We start from the raw sequence: 19,848 nt of genomic DNA on the forward strand, positions 1-19,848 counted from the left end.
ACAAAAAACTTTTAGAACTAATGAATCAATTCAGCAAAGTTGCAGGATACACAATTAACATACAAATCAGGTTTATTTCTCTATACACTGACAATGAACATTCAAAAAGGAAATTAAGAAAACAATCCCATTACAATAGCATCAAAAAGAAATACTTAGCAATCAACTTAACCAAGGTATAAGTTGAGGCAAAAGTCTTGTACACCAAAAACCACCAAATACTGCTTAAAAATATTAAAAAAAGAAATCAAGAGAAAGACATCCTATGTTCAGGGATAAGAAGGCTTAATATTGTTGAAATGTCCATACTACCCAAAATGACCTATAGATTCAATGAAATCCCTATCAAAATCTAAATGACTTTTTTTTTTCAGAAATAGGAAAACAATCCTAACATTCATACAGAACTACAAAGGATCCCAAATAACCAAAACAATCTCAAGAAAGAATAACAAAGCTGGAAGCAACACACTTCCTAACTTTGAAACATACTATAAAGCTGCAGTAATGGAAACAGTATGGTGCTGGCATAAAAAGAGACATAAAAACCACTGGAAAATACAAAATAGCCAAGGAAAAAACCCATGCACACATGATCAAATGATCTTCAACAAGGGTGTCAAGAGGTGGAAACAGCCTAAAATGTCCATTGATGGATGAACGGATGAAGAAAATATGGACTAAACATACAATGGAATATTATTCAGCCTTTAAAAAAAATAAGAAGGAAATCCTGTCATACGCTACAACATGGATGAAACATAGGACATTATGCTAAGTGAAATAAACCAATCATAGAAGGACATATTGTATACTCCCACTCAAATGAGGTATCTGTAAGGCATGAGGTAGTCAAACTCAGAAGTACAAAGCAGAATTGATGGTCAACAGGGGTGGGAGAGACGGAAATGGTGAGTTACTATTCAAAGGGTATAGAGTTTCAGCCATGCAAAATAAAAAAGTTATAGAGAGCTGCTATATAGTAATGTGCATAATAGTTTATATGTACCAGACACTTAAAAATTTATGAGGCTAGATTCCATATTATGTATTTTAATCATAACTTTGAAAAGAATGTACTAAAAAAGCTGAGAGTATTTTGAAAAAATAGTAATAATTTAAGTATTGCTTTATTACATGTTAAAATTTTATAAGGCTTCTCTAAATTAAAACCATGCAGTCCTAGTGCCAGAATGACACAAAAATCAAACAGAAAAGCCTAAAAGTACAAATATTTATGTATATATGCCACCCATAATCAGTGAGAAAATAATGCATTATTCAATAAATGAAGCTGACACAACAATCTCATCTTTTGGGGAAAAAAAAAAAAAACAGACTCCAAACTTATATCATGCAATGAAATAAATGTAAGGTTTTTTAAAGGTAGATTAAAGATACACATTTAGTTTTAAACAGGTAAGGATTTTAGACTGGCAGGCAGACTACAGAAAACAGAATGTTTCTAGCTGTAACTGTCTTTTAAAGTCTCCATTAACATTAAAGTCATATAAAGTCTCCAAACACCAAACTCTACATTAATATAGAAAAACACACTCCACAGCAAATACAAATATGCTGTTTTTCATTTTCACTAAAACTGCTTTCTTCTAGTCCTAAATGCAAATGAAAACTAACTGTTCCAAAAAGTAGTGTGATAATATTGTAGGAACAGGAAACTAAGTATTTTAAAGAATATGAAAAGGAATATATATATACACACATATAACTGAATCACAGTGCTGTATGTACACCAGAAATTAACACATTGTAAACTGACTATACTTCAATTAAAAAATAAATTTCAAAAATGTCTTAAGATATGGCTTAAGTCCAGCTTTACAAACATAAATGGCAAAATGAGTCATGCTTGAATGGAATGAAATATTTTCAAAGAATATATACTGACCTGGGAAAAGTTCTACTCATTCAGTCAGTCAACAAATACTATGTCGGACCCTTGGCTATGTGCTAAAGATAAAACAATGAGCAAGGAAGACATGATACTAGCCAGTCAAGAGTCTTACAGTCTACTGAGAAAGGCAAACAAAGATTACAGTGGAGATACACTTGAAACAAAAAGTACATGGAGATTGTGTAAGTATACAGCACGAAGTCCGACCCAGTCTACAACAGTCACAGAAGGTTTTGTAGGAAATGTGACACTTTTAAGCTCAGATCTGAAAGATACATGGTAATTATCCCAATCATGCTTATGGGTGAAGGTATAAGCAAACTGAGGAACCAGCACGTAGAAATGCTCAGGGGAAAATGGGTGCATGGGGAGGGAGGACATACCAAGTTTCACGTATACCAAAGACCTAAATACATCTACACAGAGTAAGACTGGAAGTGTATAAAAGAAAATATTATCAGTCCTTAATTCTGGTTATAGAATTAGAATTCTGAGTAATTTCTCATTCTTTTCTATTTCTCTTCTTTTCTATAGTTTCTAAAGGCATCAATCACATATTCCCATTTACTATTTAGTGACCAAGAAAGTATTATTGAAATAATAATTTACGATGTTTTAAGGGGCAGTTGTTTTTGTTTTAAATCTAAAGACAAAGCTCTTAGGACCTAACTTACTCATTTGGAAAATAAGGCTAATAACATTTAACTTCACAAAGTTTCTGATTTGGATCAAATATGATAATGTGTACAAAAATGACTGTGTGGTTGCAGGACCTAACTCAGTATCAGAGGCCCAGATAAAAGGACATTAAGAGAGAATTAGAGGCTAAAGAGGAGTTTGCAGAAACTGGAAGATCAGGAGGATGAAATGTGGTCCTGATGAAGCTGGTGAGCTAGTTACTAACATTTTGCCACTCCCCTCTTTTGCAATGATGACAGTCAATGGCAATCAAGTCTGATATTTTCTTTTTTTCACTGAGCTTAGACCCAGTCTCAGAATGCTCAGTGTAACACTCCAGCAGCCACTTGCACAATGGCATGCTACCTGAACTTTGTATCACTAGCCTTAGAATTCCAAATATGAACACAATCAATTACACATTTTTTTAAAAAGGTGATTTGGTGATTAAAAACTTCCTCCTTAGTTTTTATTTAAACTTTTAAATGTTCTGCTTTGTGTTAAAAAGTATAGCTTATACCACTCCTAGAGGTTTTCATTTAGTATTTTGAAAGCCTGTTTTTATCTATTATACCAGAAACAGATTAAGGGACTACAGCATTTTACAAATGTATTTACAGATATTTACAAATGATCAAGTCAGATACACATACATCTTTAGATTAATTGTTGCTTCTTCACAAAATGGAAAAAAATGAATTTCTTACCTTTCCTCTGGAGTATCTACATGAAATGTTCTCTCTATAACAGTGGTCCACTGGAGACATCTGATAATAAATGTGTTTGGCTTTGGTCGTTCTGTTTTCATTAACTGGCATTCTAGAATAAAATAAAATGTCTCTTTGAATATACTTATATTTAAACCAAAAAGTAAACAGTTGAGAACATCAGAGTTCTACTCTAAACAAAACCACTGCACCCTCACAGCTTTCTATGGATCTCCACTCAAGATTGTTCACAACCTGACCTCAGCATTCCATTCCAACCCATCACCCATTTTGGTCACATGCTCTACTAACAGCCACACACTTTCCCCAAATACATATTGCTCTTTCCTGTATCTATACCTCTGCTCCAGCTGATAACCGCTGTTTGGAATATCTTCCATTTATTTTATCCCTAACCATATGCACTCACCGACAGTTGAAACAACATCTGTCCTGTAAGGTCCAGATCAAATTCTATTCCTTCCACAAAGTCTTTTCTAACAACCTGGTCCTAGACTGGACCATTCCCCCCTCTATAGTCTCATAACATTCCAATTACATTCCCCACACTATATTCTTATTGCTTATTACTGTATCCCTCATTTTTCACTAAGCATAGAGTATCTTATATTATTACTTATCATTTTAGAAGGTATCCTTATCCCTACCTACCTTGTAAGTCTTTGGCAGTATATGCTGCCTAAAACTCTTAGTAAATCATAGCACCTAGAGCAAGTCAGTTGAAAAGTGATAAATTCTGTCAGGGATTATCTAGGAAGACTTCAAAGAAAAGGAGCATAGAATCAATACTTTTAGTCACTATGCTAACACCACTGCGGATTCTAGTTTTGAATTGTGGATTCAATCCAACCTTGCAGATTCAATTTTTTTCCCCTACCATTAACTATGCAACCTTGGACAAGTTAATTAATCTCTCTAGTCTTCCAAGTATTAAATGGGAAACAATAAGAGTACCAACAACATAAAATTGGTGTGGGTATTAATAATAAGTCAGCATAATACTTAGCACAGTGTGTGACACACAGTAAGTTTTCAATAAACACCCAAGATACACTTTAAAGGATACATGGCATTGGACAACAAGAAAAAACAGGATAGGGTTGTCTGACACTGTTCTTTTGAAAGAAACTAGTTTACCTCTAGTGGACAAATTCACAGTGTTTCTCCATGCTTATCTGCTTTACCCTTGCTCTATCATTAGCAACTATCAACTACATAGGCTTTTATAGGATCAAGTCATTAATCACATTAGACTAATTCTTTATTGACTGTTTACACTAAAAGATACCATTCATCAAGAGTCTCTGCTTAGTTTCCCTTCTCTTTTCTTAAGCTTTTCAGCCATCATCTCTCAGCTTACTTACATCAAAATTTAAATTTCTATCTTGGATTTCTAATTTGTGATACATATGGCTAATTATACAGTGGATATTTCCACCTGGTTGAGTTATTGGTGCTACACCTAAAACCAAACCTATCTTTCCTCCTAAAACTATTCTTCCTCCTGGCTTTCCTAACTTTTCCATCATCCAGACTGAAAACATGGGGTGATCTTTGTGACACTGATAGTATTTGCTGTTACCTGGTTTTTCCATTGATGATATTCTACTTCAGACTCCCTCAGCCCAGTGCCTAAAGCTCCCCAGGTCTTCCTATTTAGAGATGTGGAAAGGCCAGATAAATTACTTAAATACAGAAGCTAAGAGACATCTGAACTCATCCAAAACTGAACTCCTGATTTCTCCCACCCTTGCTCCCCCATCAAGCTGTACTATAGTTTTCTCCATCTCAGATAATGGCACCTCCATTTTCAATTACTCAAGTCAAAAACGGTGGAATCATCTCTAAGTTGTCTCTTCTCTTACATCTCATTCTGGAAATCCTGTTGACTCTGCTTTCAAAATATATTAGTATCACTTCTCACCTCTTCTACTACCTTGGAACAAGCCATCATTATCTCTTGCATGAATACTCCAAAAACCTTAGAACAGCTCTCCCCTGCCTCTCACTGCAGTCTGTTCTCCAGATGTGTAGCCAGAAACCTTCTCAAAATGAATCACAAAAAAGAAAAAAAAAAAGAAAAAAAATTCTGCAATGTTTCCAGTTCACTAAGAATAGAACACAAATGATCAAGAAGGGTGCTACATGATGTGGGCCTCCCACCCACTCCACTTAAGTTTCTGACCTCCTCCGCTAGTGCTCTCTTTCTGGCCACTCTGCCAGCTACCTGCCTTCCATGCATTTCCTCAACAATGTGCTGCACTCTTTCTCTTTAGGGCATTTCATCTAGCTGTGCCCTCTACCTAGCATTCTTTCCCCTCATATATCCTCAAAGCTAACTCCCTCACCTCCTTCAAGCCTTAGATTAAATCTAACCTTCACATTGAAGCCTACCTTGACCATGCTACTTAATACTGTAATCTGCGTCCCTTACCCAGGACTTCCAATTCCTGTTACCTGCTCTACTTTTTATCTCCCATAGCATGTTATCATCTTTGGACACATGAGATGACTAACTTCATATCTTTCTTATTTTCTGTCCATTTCTTCAACTAGAATGTAAGCTCTACTAATATATTCTCAGCAACCAGAACTGTGCCTAATGTATAACAGATAATAAATATTTTCCAAGTGAATGAATTCTGACAGTAATAATCCAACAACAGGGTAATTTGGTGAAACAAAAAAGAGGAGAGGAGCTACTTCCTTATACAGTCAAAAGGGGATGGGATATACTGGCTGTAGTCAGGTGTACAGACATTTTAGCAAAGGAACGTGAGAGAAGATGGGGTAAGAGGACCCAAATGCAGTTAGGGGTATAGATGCAAATATGAGCTAGTTGAAATTATTTGTTCATTGCTTCTATTTTTCAATGAATTAGGATGTAAAGCCATCCTTAAGAATAAGGTGGACAGAGGATGCACCAAGGCTTTGAGAAAAAAAAGATATGTAATAGCCTTCTAGGAGACTGAAAGAACAGACAAGGGAAATATCCATGACTGCTAAGCAGCATTAAGGGTCCACTGGAATTTAATGACCAAGAACTTAAAGTAATACTAGGGATCAAGGTTGCAAATTTTTCCCCACATATATTTAGCTCCATGGGTGCAGATGGGGAACACAGAGGACTGGATTTAAGCAAAGCTGTAATTTAACTAAGTTTGGCAAAGCAAGAAAGTGAAATATCGAATACAGGATGCAAGACAAGGGAGTGGTTTAGACAATCAACTAAGGAACTTAAAATGGGTAAGGAGGGAAGTAAGCACCTGGTGGTGTTTAAAATAATGAAAAGGTACTAAAATTGACAGATCATAAAATGTATTGTTTCATAGTAAGTACTTACCATCACATGCTTTTTGAAACATCAATGTTAAAAAATCAAATACTGTATGATAATTTATATTTTTGTTTGAATATGTAAGCTTTAAAATACCTTCTGAAACCTCTAAATCAACAAAAATGTTACATGTAATTAGGAACAGGTAGTATATTAGAAATAAACTTATATGTTTATAGGTTTCAGTATGAAATACTCTATAAATGAATCCAAGTTCTAAATAATACTCATTAGACTGAAACTGTAGAAGAGAAGTGGCTACCAAAAGCCAGCTGAAGACATTCAAATGACAGCTGAGTCAACATCAAGAGAAGAGAATACTGTACCACAATGCCTCACGGTTTATTGCTGAACATAAACAAATGTAATTGAAGAGCTGAATCCAAACTCAGGACAGTTGAAACTCTAAAAATTACCATGTTAAAATAAGTGAGCCAGTGAACAGAAACACCTTGGGTTCTTTGATGTTAGCCATAATATGGAAACATGAACACATCCTACAGTTCTCTGTAAAATGAAGAAAAATATGCCATGAAAGTTTTCAGAACATGTCTGAAAACTCTTAAAGTGAATTCTTAAAGGGTAGAGGGTTAATAAATGGACTGGCCAATATTTCTTTAGAAGAATACTTTCCTTTTAGTTATGTAAAGATTTCCTAATTCAGGTAGGCCAATTTACATTTTAAAAACACAAGTAGAAATTTCAGATGGAGATTCTAAAAAGCTATTAACCAAATGATCATCTATGATTTCTGGACCCATTTAATACACAGGAATAAAGCAAGTATTCTTAGATAAAATGCCAGGTGGCCAATTTTATTATATCTTAGCTCAGGATACTTTTCAGTAAAGTTTTTTGTTATACCAGTTTTTTGCTACTTAAATTAGACAGTCATACTAGCTAAACTCACCTGAGCAAGTTAAACTACAAGCTGAATTTTAAACATTCTATTTACTTTAGACCACTATGAACCACAGATGACCAAGTTCATTCAAATTCTCTAATTATTCTGTAAACTTCAAAGCCAAATAAATAGAGCGACTGAAAGATGCCAGATCAAAAAAATACATACCAAAAAGAAGTTTTTGAATATCATCTGTTCAGATTTTATTTAAAAGATTAGGTTTTATTTCAAACTCTTGAACCCTTTAAAGGTGAACTGTATTTCTTTCAAAAATAATTGTACTAACATCTTATGTGCTAGGAAAACTGTCTTTAAAAAGTTAGTAGTCATCTGTCAGAGTGAAGGACTATCTGATCCCTCCTCTGTGCCTTCCCCACACCTTCCTGTGCTTGACTGTTCTCCCTCCTGTGACATCTTTTCTCCTAAAATGAAATCCAGGATAATTTTCACTGATAACAATGCTTGAGGAGTGGGGAGGGCCCCAATGTGTTTGTTCTTAGCTCTGAACACAACATAGGGACAGTCAGGGATGAGCATACACCCTAGTAGGAAACTGATCCTGGCATTTTTTATTTCTCCATGCAGCTATGTAGGGGAAAGGTCGATTCAAATGAGGAGTAGAATGGAAAGAACGTAGCAAGGAGGGCAGCAGAGCCTCCAGTCCTTTCACTGCTGGGTCTCCCACCCTGCAAAACCAATAAAGCTCGTGACAACAAAAATTTTCAATTACTGATTATGGAAAAGTGATTCCCAAACTTGCATCAGTCCAGGTGCACGTTTCTAGCTGTTGGGGTCTGAATCATTTACCTATTACCTAGAGTCAACATATCCTTCTGTATGTAAGGAAATAGAGGAGAAAACAAAGAAGTTCTCACATTTTATTTCATAACATAAAAAATTCTGCAAGTGAGGGAAGTAAGATTGGGTTACTAACTTTATATTCCACTCTAAAATATTTTTTCATTTTATGATAACATATTTCAAATTCTGACATATTATTTTACTACTTTGGTTTTAACATGGGATACTACTTGTGGATTTAAATTGAATTTGGAATCACAATGTATTAATGTGAACTTCTCCTAATATGTTTTACCTTAATGAATACAGTCACCACAGATACCACCACTGACCAAAAGCACGAGAGCCAACACTTTCCCCAGCAACATATCTCAATCTGTCAGTCCACCATATCCTGCCTCTAGTTAAAAAACAAACACACCAACACCTCAAGAGTCTTCTAGAACAATTGTATTCTGCAGAGTTGAAATTTCAGGTAAAAATATACTGTGGTCACTGTGGGACAATAACTAAGATAATGAAAACATGAGGCATTTTCTAACAGAGAGATTTGTAAGAGACATCTAATATATCATTAGGCAAGTTGCTTTTGGTTGTTTTTTGCAGTATGGTATCCATGAGAGTTCAATAAATTGTTTTCTCTATTTATCTGCATGTCTGAAAAATCTTCATGGCAAAAAGTTAAAAATAGAAACCCCCCTCCAAAATACTATTAGATTCTTTCCTCAAAGTATGTTCCAAAAATATGCAAAGAAAATTATTTTAAAAAATTACATATATAAATGGATATCTAAAATAAAGACCATTCTAGTTAATGAAATTCACTGAACACAAGTTAAACTTCGGAATAGTTCACTGAGCACTGAAGTTTAAAGGTATCACTACTAGAGTAATCAATTTATTTTGTATCAGCTCTAATTTGTATCTTAAATGCTCAAGCTTCCATGTATCAATAGGACAATTTCTACTCATACATCTTCACAGTTGCTTATCAATGCCTACCAGGATGAACAAACAATAAATGTACATGGAAAGCAAGATGCATGTGCACCGAATGCTGCTTTCTCTACAAGAATCATTATTTACAAGAATGGCCTTTGTTACATATTCCTTAACCATTTAGCTAAGTTGTGTACAGCAAAACTGGCATCATTCTTTTGAGGATCTATTTTTATCTCATTCTTAACATATCTAATAGGTTTTCTTTTATCTTCGAAACTGCAAATTACCACATCAACACAGTGTTTCTATTCATTGTGCTTGTTTCATTTTCCTAATCAACCAAGAAACACATTCTCAGTCACCTCTGACTCTCTTTCAACCCACTGCTAAGCCTGCAACATTCATCTTAACAGTTGATCTGTAACGTCCCTTGAACCATCCCTCTTCTTTTCACTGCTAGTACCCAACCAGAGAAATTTATTACCGAAATCTGGATCCCTGAAATGGCCTCTCCCAATGGTCTCTCTTTCTCCAGCCTTCTCCTTATCCAAACTGTCCTGCATACTTTTAGCCTGATTAGTCTTACTCAAACTCTTATTTAAAAATTTCAACTACAGCCATAAAGAGGTCTCTGATTCTTTACAACAGTACAGAAACAATTTATAACCTGGTTTAACTAATACATTGCAAGCTAAATGAAGAGCAAACGTTGGAATAATCAGGTCATTCATCTCTAGCAGAGTAGAAAAAAAATCTCATCTTTGCCAATTTAGGTCAATAAGGAAACTATGTATTCCATTACATATTTCTCCAAAATTTATTTTTTGAATAATTAACTACTGTCATTATTTTATTAGCATATTATCAGTTGCTTAACCACAACATTAAAATATTATATAAATTATTTCTCACTTAATCCTCCCAATAAAATTCTAAAGTATTTTCATCACTTCCATTTCAAAACTAAGAAAATGAAAGCTGTCTGACTTTCAAGTCACTTGTTCAAAATCATCAAGTTATTAAGGTTGTAAAACTAAGTCTCCAATCCAGGTTTTCTAGTTCTCAATTCTTGGACCTTAGTATGTTACATATTGTTTTAGGAATGTTAGCTGCTTATAAGAGAGGAAGTAAAAGTTTTATTTCTTTTTAACAAGCTTTATTTACATACTTCACTTTCTAGTTTTTTGCAATAGTAAAGTGACAGAAATAGCTGATATGCAGAGTACTGAAATGCTTTTCCCCCCAAAGACAACTGACCAAAGTTACATTTGAAAAATGTTTTTCTGTCAATATTAGATTATTGGTACAAAGCTGAGAGGACATTTGAAATATTTATTGATCAAAATGTTAAAAACCTAACATGAATTAACATATAACTAGAGCTGCCTGGAATCTGATAGCGGAACTTGTTCAGGTTTGTCAGCCTAACCCAATTCTGTTGGTTCCTTATTCATGATAAAATAATCTAGCTAGAAGAATAAAAAGCCATTAGTAGAAAAACAATAGAAATGTAACTTCCTAAAGGCAAAGAAATCCCAAAGAATTTATTAGGTAAATAGCAGATCTGTAAATAATACAAATTATTTTATTTAAAACAAAAATATTTTAACAAAATGTCCTATTTCCACAGGATGATTGTAAAGCTCAAAGGAAACAAAGCATATGAAATAATGCCGTAAAGCAAGTATTATATATTTTTAATTACTTTATAAGAGATAGAAACTTTATCAGTGTGCTTTTGGAAACAATAACTGTTGCTGGTTGGACGATTCAATTAGCATGAACTATTCTGGCATGTTTCAAAAGCATTGCCATTTTAAAACATAAAAAATGTCTAAAAATGCAACCATAGTAATAATGCATGGGTTGAGGGTGAGGGAGAGAGACAATAACAAATTGGTCCAAAAGGACACTGAGACTTCATAGTTGGAAGACCATTGTGCTGACAATTAGTAACAGGAAGCAGAGCACAAAACAAATGAATGAAAAAAGCTGAACTTGCAATGAAAGACCTTATTATAGTGCAGAAACATTATTGTAATAAAGGGGCAATGTACTCTCCTCCATAAAACTTTCAAACAGGCACCCTCGCCTCTTTTCTTTCTCTGCATTTCATTTTTTCATTAGCATCTGCTTGATTATGTATTATTTCCAACCCAAAAGAATGCCTCTCTCTCTTTCCTAAAGTCCAAGGCTTAAAGGTCCTTTCCCTCACTGTGGCCTTGGGCCTCATTTAACTTTACTCAAAATAAATGCTTTTAAAATAACAAAGATATAAGAAAATAAACAGAAAGGCAGTGATTTAGTATGTAACTGCAGAGAGATAAAAAAAAAAAGTGTCCCTCAAATCTAATTTGTTAAAAACGCAAAGATCATATATCTCATACTAATATCCAGATGATTCTGCCTCTAAAAATTAGTATTTCTCCCATGACTTCTCTGATATAATTAGAAGGGGAAGGATGAAATCTTCATCTACCAGTGAATTCCCTGCATTAAGCTTTAGTTGCCTGAAATGGAAATATCTAAAAGGTCTGAAACATGTTTTCATATACTGGTTGATAATGACAAGATTTGATCCATGACACTGACACTGAGGCAGGAAAGCCCACACCTTCTCAACTGCCCGTGTTAGACAACCGCTTAACCTCAAGAACCTACAGCAGCCAGAGCAGCTTTAGTTAAGCAGTGGTGTAAAAAAATCACTGGCTTTGAAACCTAAAAGCTGTGAGTTTAGCTTTCAGTTCTAACACTTACTAAATGTATTACCACTGGTAAATTCCATACGCCTGGTTTCCCCAGCTATAAAATAGAGATATTATGTACCCTGCAAAAATGTCAGCAAGACTAAAAACACACATATAAAGTACACAGCACATAGGTGCTCAACAAGTGGTAATTATTATTATTATTTCCCAATAGACTGAATGTTTAAAGAAATTATTACCTGCTGCTGATAGACAGATCACAGACTTTTTAGAAGAAAAGGTTTTAGAGATTCTTCATTCCAACTCCTTCACACCACAGATGATAAAACTCTGAGTCCCAGGGTGGTTAAGTGACAGACCCAAGATTACATAACAAATTTCTGTCACATCATCAGCCACATAGCTACCACCTCCACACTTGTCCCTCTGCTATCACATAAATAAATATCACTGTTGCATAAAACACACCTCTGAAGAACAATGAGAGGCTGCTATTAACCTACTGCGTATAATGCCTGATATACCACAAAGTTTTCTGTGGTTGCTGGCTAACCATTAACTTGAAGAGAGTTGTCATTTCTGAACCCCATATATGACTAAATGCATTCAAGCCAGATGTTTTACAGACCAGAGTCCAATTCATAGTTATCCCAGGTCCTTGTTTGAGACTCTTGGAAAGTTTCTTCCTCTCTCTACGTCTTAGTTTCAGTATCTAGTTTTGTTTTTTTAAAGGTAATATTTATTTCATGCTGTTCTTGTCAACATCATATATATAAGGCAACTCATATGTAGTAGGCTCTTTAAAAATGTTAGTTCTCTTTCTTTACTTCCTTAAGTCTCTCTTAATTTCCTATATGTTAATCATAAGTTAAGATGAGATTAAAACACCAAATATGAAGGGCATATAATCATTTTTAATTTATAACTTAAAAACGTAATTACACATAAACCTCTTACTTTCTAGAAAAAGTTTAAGAAATAAAGAGATGATGTGCTCTTTTCCAAGCTAAAAAATAATTTTAGCTAGAGAAAAAATACTGACTTCAAGATATTTTAAAATAGGGTATTTATTTGCAACAGTAAAATTATTATATATTCAACTAGGAGAGAAGATGAACAGCAAAGTTCCTACAGAAACTGCACATAAAATGCCAGGTAAGCAAATAGGGGACCTAGTGCCTAACTCTAACACTGAGAAAATAGTGTCTGCTATGATGATGGCATTCTGCTAAATATTTCAAGTGCCATATTTATTCCTATCATTTATCCTTCTTCCCCCTTTGATATTTTTCATTCTCTACAGGGATAAAGAAATAACATATTATAGGAGCTTTCATTCATATCTGAGGATTTCATACCCATTTAAGTCAACAATAATAGATTCAGCCAAAGTTTCTCAGAAATAATTCAAGGTTAGCATTCTGTTAGATATGGGTTGAAATTCTGGCTCTGCCATTTGCCAGGTAAGTGACCTAAAGTGACATAACCTCTCTCAGTCTCTTTAACATGGAGAACTTAATACTTACCTTAGAATGTTGTTGTGAAGATTAAATGAGATAACATATGTGAAAGGGCCTGGCACATAGTAACGCTCAAAGAAAGGTTGGTTTCCTTCCTTATTTCCTTCTCTTTTCCCTCAGTACCTGGTACAATGTTGAGAACACAATAAACCCTCAATAAAAACTTTCTAAATATTCATTTGAACTTAGATTTCCTAAAAACATGTTTAAATATTAATTGTGGTAACTTCTATGTTTCCAAATTTTGTTACTTTAATCATACGCATACAAGGTAGGAAACTCCAAAACAGAGTATGTGTGAGGTTATTATTTAGGATGGCCAGGAAAGAAAGTGGAGAAAGGAATCAGAGGTAAAAGTATTTAAGAATAGTTCAGTGAAAATCATTACATGTATGGTATTCCTTACAAAAGTATCCTTGGATAAGTGAGAGTTGACTGCTGACCCTAGGAGACACTGAATGAGGGAGGAAGAGAGCAAGGCAAGGAGAGGAGGAAGAGGAGACAGGAGGGAGAGGAAAAAGAAACAAATGAAGGAAGGGAGGAAGAAAGTTGGTCTTGCTGGAATCTTTTCTATGTCCTCACATTAATGTAAGCTACTGAAGCTGATTACTCTTTGCCTGCCTTCCCCAAAGGATAATCCTCATTGCATCTTCCATTTTACAAAAAAGTAATTACCTAACGGAAAAACCAAATTAATTTTAATTTTTCTCCCAGTGGAGAGTAACCAAAGGATCCTCTTAGAAGAGTCAGAAAGATATCTGAGGTATTATTGCTTTTATTAAAAAACAAAACAACTTCTAACTAAAACTTTTGATTTAAGAATTTGGTCTGCACCCAATTCCTCTAGGTGAATCCAGTGGTGCTGTCCTTTCACAGCTGCAATGATGTCTTCTTTGTTTTCCAGAATGAGGCTATGGGCATGGTTTAGGGGTCTAGCTCATGTTGTTTTAACTTATAAGAAAGACTAGCCTCTACATATCAAAATCCTTGGCATTAAATGAAACTGGGATTTTTCCTCAAACCAAGCAAAAGCAGCTGGTCTCAACTTCAACACAATTCTTATAGATAGGTTCTACTTAAAATTTATAATGGTCTTTAAAGAAAACCCAATAAAGTAGTTTCCACCCTACTGCAACTGTAATTTAGCTGGAGAGGGGGAAATGGCTGCCATTTAACTCAACAGAGCAAGTATTACTGAGCATTTTGTATCTTACATTGTTACTTTTATTAGCATAGCATTTATAATTTACAGAGTGTTTTCACATATATCATCTCATTTGTCCCTCACCATAATCCTGAGAAGTAGGTATTATTAACCTCATGCTGAAAGATGAGAAAAATGAAGATCAGACAAGTTACACAATTTGCCCAAGGTCACACAGCTAGTAAAGTAGCAGAACCAAGACTCAGACTCAGGTCTCCTGACTCCAAGTCCAATGATCTTCTGGTATACCAGATCTTGTGATAAATGTTATAGGAAAAATTTTAAATGAGTATATACAATGACTATGTTCTGGAAGTTTATCATTCCCCTTGATTCTGCATAAGTCCCCATACTAAGTTATATTCTGATAAATGGGGCTGAGAAGGTAAAGACTACAACTAAACAGATTAGCTCTAGAGTAAATCAGGAAAGAGGTGTGAAAGGTCATAAAAGCTACCAGGGAAGATACAGGCTGTAACAGAAATCTGAGCAGGTCACCTATGGTGTTACAGTGATGGAAGTTTTAAAATCGTGAAATTATCTGGTAGGAAACTCAAATGATACACATGTAAATTTATGTTTACAAAGGACACATAACTGATCAAATCTTTCGGAGATACAGAGGGTTGTCCTCACATGTAGGAGCTGGATGTGAAACTCTTGACGGCCATCGTCATAACCATTAAAATAAGATAATACATTTTCTTTTGTGACAATTTGATGTACAATGTAGAAAAAAAAGAGGAAAGAGCAGAAATTCTGTGGACAATTTTTTTCCTGTCAGATTGAAGTGTGATTTGAATGAGAGGAAGTAAATATGTGACTAAATATGGCATTATTACTTGAAAATTTTCTGAAAATGATCTCCTCTTAAAGTGATTTTTAAAAGGTTTTCCCCATTTCCAATTCTAAACTTGGTTTATTGGTTAAATTTTACAAGATATGAATATAGTACTACCCATAAAAATGAAGGATAGGAGATTTTAATTCAATTTATAGTAATTCACTTAACAATGAATTTTTAAGACATCTACTCCTTACAGTGAGACAGATGCACCTATCACTAGATACAACCTTCTGTTTGCCTAAAAATCTGAACACAGAGCGGGGAAAAGCACCAAATCTTCAAATAATCAAGAACATAAAATGGTCTAAAAATCACTCAAGACAAAAACAGGGTTAGGAATTCTGCACGCAATTGAACCTAATAAAATGTGGCAATTTATGTCAAAAATATACATGGAACACTGAGGAGGAGAAGAAGAAAGAAATACTGAAAATATATACAGTATAAATATAAATATCAAAAAATAATAATTCATCCTCGTCTTATGAAAAACAAAGAAAATTGAAGATTTTTCTGAGCCAGATAGTATTTGCAAAGGAACTTTTTTTTTAAAAGATGAATCTATCCTATGCATTGCTTTCAAATACTCCAGAGAGGAGAATACTTGAAGGCAAGAGATCAATTAAGAGACTATCAAAATAATCCAGGGTGAATCGATGAAGAACTGCACTAGTATGACAGCGGTGAGATTGGAAAGTAGGGGAAACAAGACAGCCCTTGCTGACTGAATGACCTGCATTAGGAAGAGAAAGAGAACTGTCTGTCTGTGGATGCATACTATAACCAAATAAGATCTTTTTAAATCAAACACTGATTTGGACATCTAATGTCCAAAAGCTTCCAATGGTTTAATGGGTTTCCATTAAAAACATTAAACTGGGACTCAAGATTTTTCACAATCTGAATACAATTTGTCTAATCTTAACTTTCACTTTTTCCAACATAAATCTCTATCCATCTAGGATACTGACTATACTATTCACAAAAATGCTACTCCTTAATTTCAGACTTCATATGTTTACTCATATTAACCTCACTGAGAAAGTCTTTCTTCTTCCAAAAATCTAAATATCACTTATCCTTCTGGGCTCATGTTAACCTTATCTTATGCATAAATTCTTATCTAGTCACCCTAGCTTACCTTTACCTGTTTTCTCAACTTCTACAGCATTTATTTTCTATAAAATCAATTTTGGCAATTAATCTCATTTTTCATCCCATTGCTATATGCTCTATGCAATTGTCTTCCAGAGTCAATGACAAATACCTACATACAAAAGTTTTATTTTATACTTTCAGTATCTAGTATGGTTCTAATGATCAATAAGCCCTTTAAAAGTAAGCTATCCTGATCTACTACTATCCTTGTGTAAGCATACGGTTATTCTAGGTTTATACAATTGTTTTTCTAGATTGTATTATGTGCTAAAAAAGAGTAATAATCAAGTCATAAGCAATTTCTCCATCTCCATGAACAACCACAATGAAAGCATTAATAGGAATCAACCAATTTTTCTATATATTTAAAATCTCAGAGTCTAATATTCATTCAGAGGTAGAAATGTTTTTTGGTAAGTTTAAGTCCCATAATTTCCTTACTTTCTTTCCAAGAGAAGAAAAACAGGTTAGTGAGTAAACTTTTAAAATTGGCCTGTGAAATGCAGACTGATCTATTTTTGTAAAAAGGGAAGGAAGAAAGGTTTCAGAGAGGAAAGGGATATTATCAAAGAGGGCCAGTATTTGCAACATAGGATGAGGCAGAATACTAGGAAGTGCTTCTGGGAACATAGGCTGGCACTTCTCCCTTTCCACCTTTGTGACTAAGAAGGATTAGATCAAAAGTAAGTTGAGCCTCAAGACATACAGACAAACGTTCCAAGTTCTCCACTGAGCAATTGTTTCCACTTTTGAGCTGGGCTAATCACTATCAAAATGTCAGAGACCATAACCACTGACTGAGGAGACAAGATATTGTGCTCAAAGTACCACTGAACCCAGCTTCGCAAAGATGCTTGTGAAAATTCTGTATTTTTTCAGTCAAAATGTATTGTTTCCTATGCAAAGATAAATCTCAATATGTAATTAATAATTTATCCAACCATAATTCTGATTAGAGATATGCTTTGCTTGAAAAAGACATTATGTTACTTACATTTTTGTATAGTGCTATATTTAAAAGGCACCCTCACATATAATTCATATTAGATCTACCCAAAAAAGGATAAAGGTCAAATATTATTACCCACATTTTGTAAGTCTTGAAGAGTTTACATTCTTCTTCCCAAAGGATATCTAGCAATGTCAGTGTTGGAATTCCAACCCAAAATCAGATCTCAAGGCTCTAGATAAGGAAAATGTCACAGAGTGGAAGTGGGGGTTGGGGTAGGGAAACACTTAAATGACAGCAGAGAAATCTTGAGTTTTAATCTTGATACTTTACTACTACCTAGTAAAGCAACCTTAAAAAGATCACTGAATTTTCAAAGACCTCATTTTCCTCATCTAAAAAAGGAGAAATCTGGACTAGACATTTTCAGACATTCATTCAGAAACAATTATTAAACCCTAATATGTAGGTACTGGGTGATAGAAGAGAAGTAACACTAGACTCATCCCCTAGATGACTCACAGATGAGTGGATAAGACATACACATGAACATGACAGCCAAGAAACAATGTGATAACAACAAAACGTAACAGCTTTGTGAAGGGCAGAGAGGAGGAACTTAGCAAGGAATGAGACCAGGGAGTTACATCTGAATTGTCTTAGAGGATGAAGAAAAATTATTCAGGCAAATAGAAGACAGAAAGATACTCTAATCAAAAGGAACAGCATAAACAGAGGCTCAGAGTAGAAAAACAGCATAGTTTATATAGGGAATTATAAACAGTTCAGTGCTGCCACAGTATAATTGTACAGCAGAAGAGAAATGAGGCAAGAATTGAAAGCAGAGGCCAGAATGAGGCGAGCTTTGTGTGATATATTAAGGATACTGGACTTCATCCAGTGGGCAATGAAGATCCAGGGCAGGATTTTCACTGGGGAACAGCATGGTTATGATTTAATTTTAGGGAGATCACTTTGACAGTCATGTGAAGGTAGAATATGAGTGGTAGAAGCTACAAGTAGAGATCTACAGTTAAAAATCTACCGCAGAGATGATGAGGGCATGTCCTAAGGTAATTATAGGGAAGGAAATAAGTTCAAGTTATAAAAAACAAAACCAGCAGGAGTAGAAATGAATTGGAAATGAGGTGAAGATGTGAAGGGGAAAAAAAAAGGCATGAAATAGATCCAGGTTTCTGCTCAAGACAAAACTGAGATAGTGAATATAGGGGGGAAAGCTGACAAAATTACTTTCACTTCAGCTTAGGATATGTTGAGTCCAGAAAAATATTTCAGTAGAGATGTCCAGCAGTTAGCTGAATACAGTCATCTGATGCTCAGGAAAGAGGCCTGCCCTGAAGATACAGAAGTATAGGGGCAAGCTGCATACCAGAAGTAACAGAAACCTCAGTGTGAATGTGACAACCCAGGGAGGTACTACAGAGTGGCTGGAACCCAGTTAGATATCAAAATACATGCAACAGACAAAGGAAGAAAACCAGGAGAAAAAAGCATCCTAGAACACAATGGAAAAGATTATTCCAAGAAGGAAGCAGTATACTCAAAGTATAAAATGCACCCCAGACGTAAATCCAGGAAAAGAAGAACTGAAAAATGTCTACTACTAGCCTTAGCAATTAAGTGGTCACAGCAGAACCTATTAAAAGTGGTTTCAGTTAAGTGAATAAGAAAGAAAGCTAGACTGCAGTAGATTGAGAAGTAGAAACAATGAGCATAAAGACTTATCTTTTTGGAAATTCTAAATCAGAAGAAAAGGAATTTGAATCTTAATGAAGATTGGAAAGATCAGTTCCAAGTATCTTCTAATTCTCATACTTTATTTTTTCATATGGATAAAAGTCTATTTTGGTAAAATTTCATTACAATCCACAAAGATTAAATTTGAAGTACCATTTTTAATTATCAGAAAAAATAGGGGACTCATAGCTATCAATGGAATATATATACAGATAACATTTCCCAACATACCTTAGCAATATCTTGTAAAAGTTTCTTTTTTCATATAATAGAAGGGGCTAGGACAAACGAGAAACTATTGGGGAAGTAATCCCGCTTTGCTCCAACTGTTCCTTCTCTTAGTATCTCACAAAAACATTGTGATCCTCTGCCTGGAATATCCTTTTTCTCTATTTTAAT

The 19,848-nt window shown here is 34.6% G+C and overlaps 1 protein-coding gene across 10 annotated transcripts in view; it reads right to left on the minus strand.

Annotated features, from left to right (window-relative positions):
- AKT3 (AKT serine/threonine kinase 3) overlaps positions 1-19,848 on the minus strand; it is a 210,645-nt gene that overhangs the window by 83,109 nt on the left and 107,688 nt on the right. For 9 of the 10 annotated variants that reach the window (XM_064477233.1, XM_064477232.1, XM_064477235.1 and 6 more), the window contains one exon: positions 3,301-3,412. In XM_064477233.1, coding sequence (XP_064333303.1) covers positions 3,301-3,412 — 112 coding nt within the window. Of the gene's footprint in view, positions 1-3,300; positions 3,413-13,539; positions 13,657-19,848 lie in introns of all 10 variants that reach the window. The other variant, XM_064477237.1, reaches the window with a different exon arrangement.

This window comes from Camelus dromedarius, chromosome 21, assembly GCF_036321535.1.
Source record: "Camelus dromedarius isolate mCamDro1 chromosome 21, mCamDro1.pat, whole genome shotgun sequence".
NCBI classification, from domain to species: domain Eukaryota; kingdom Metazoa; phylum Chordata; class Mammalia; order Artiodactyla; family Camelidae; genus Camelus; species Camelus dromedarius.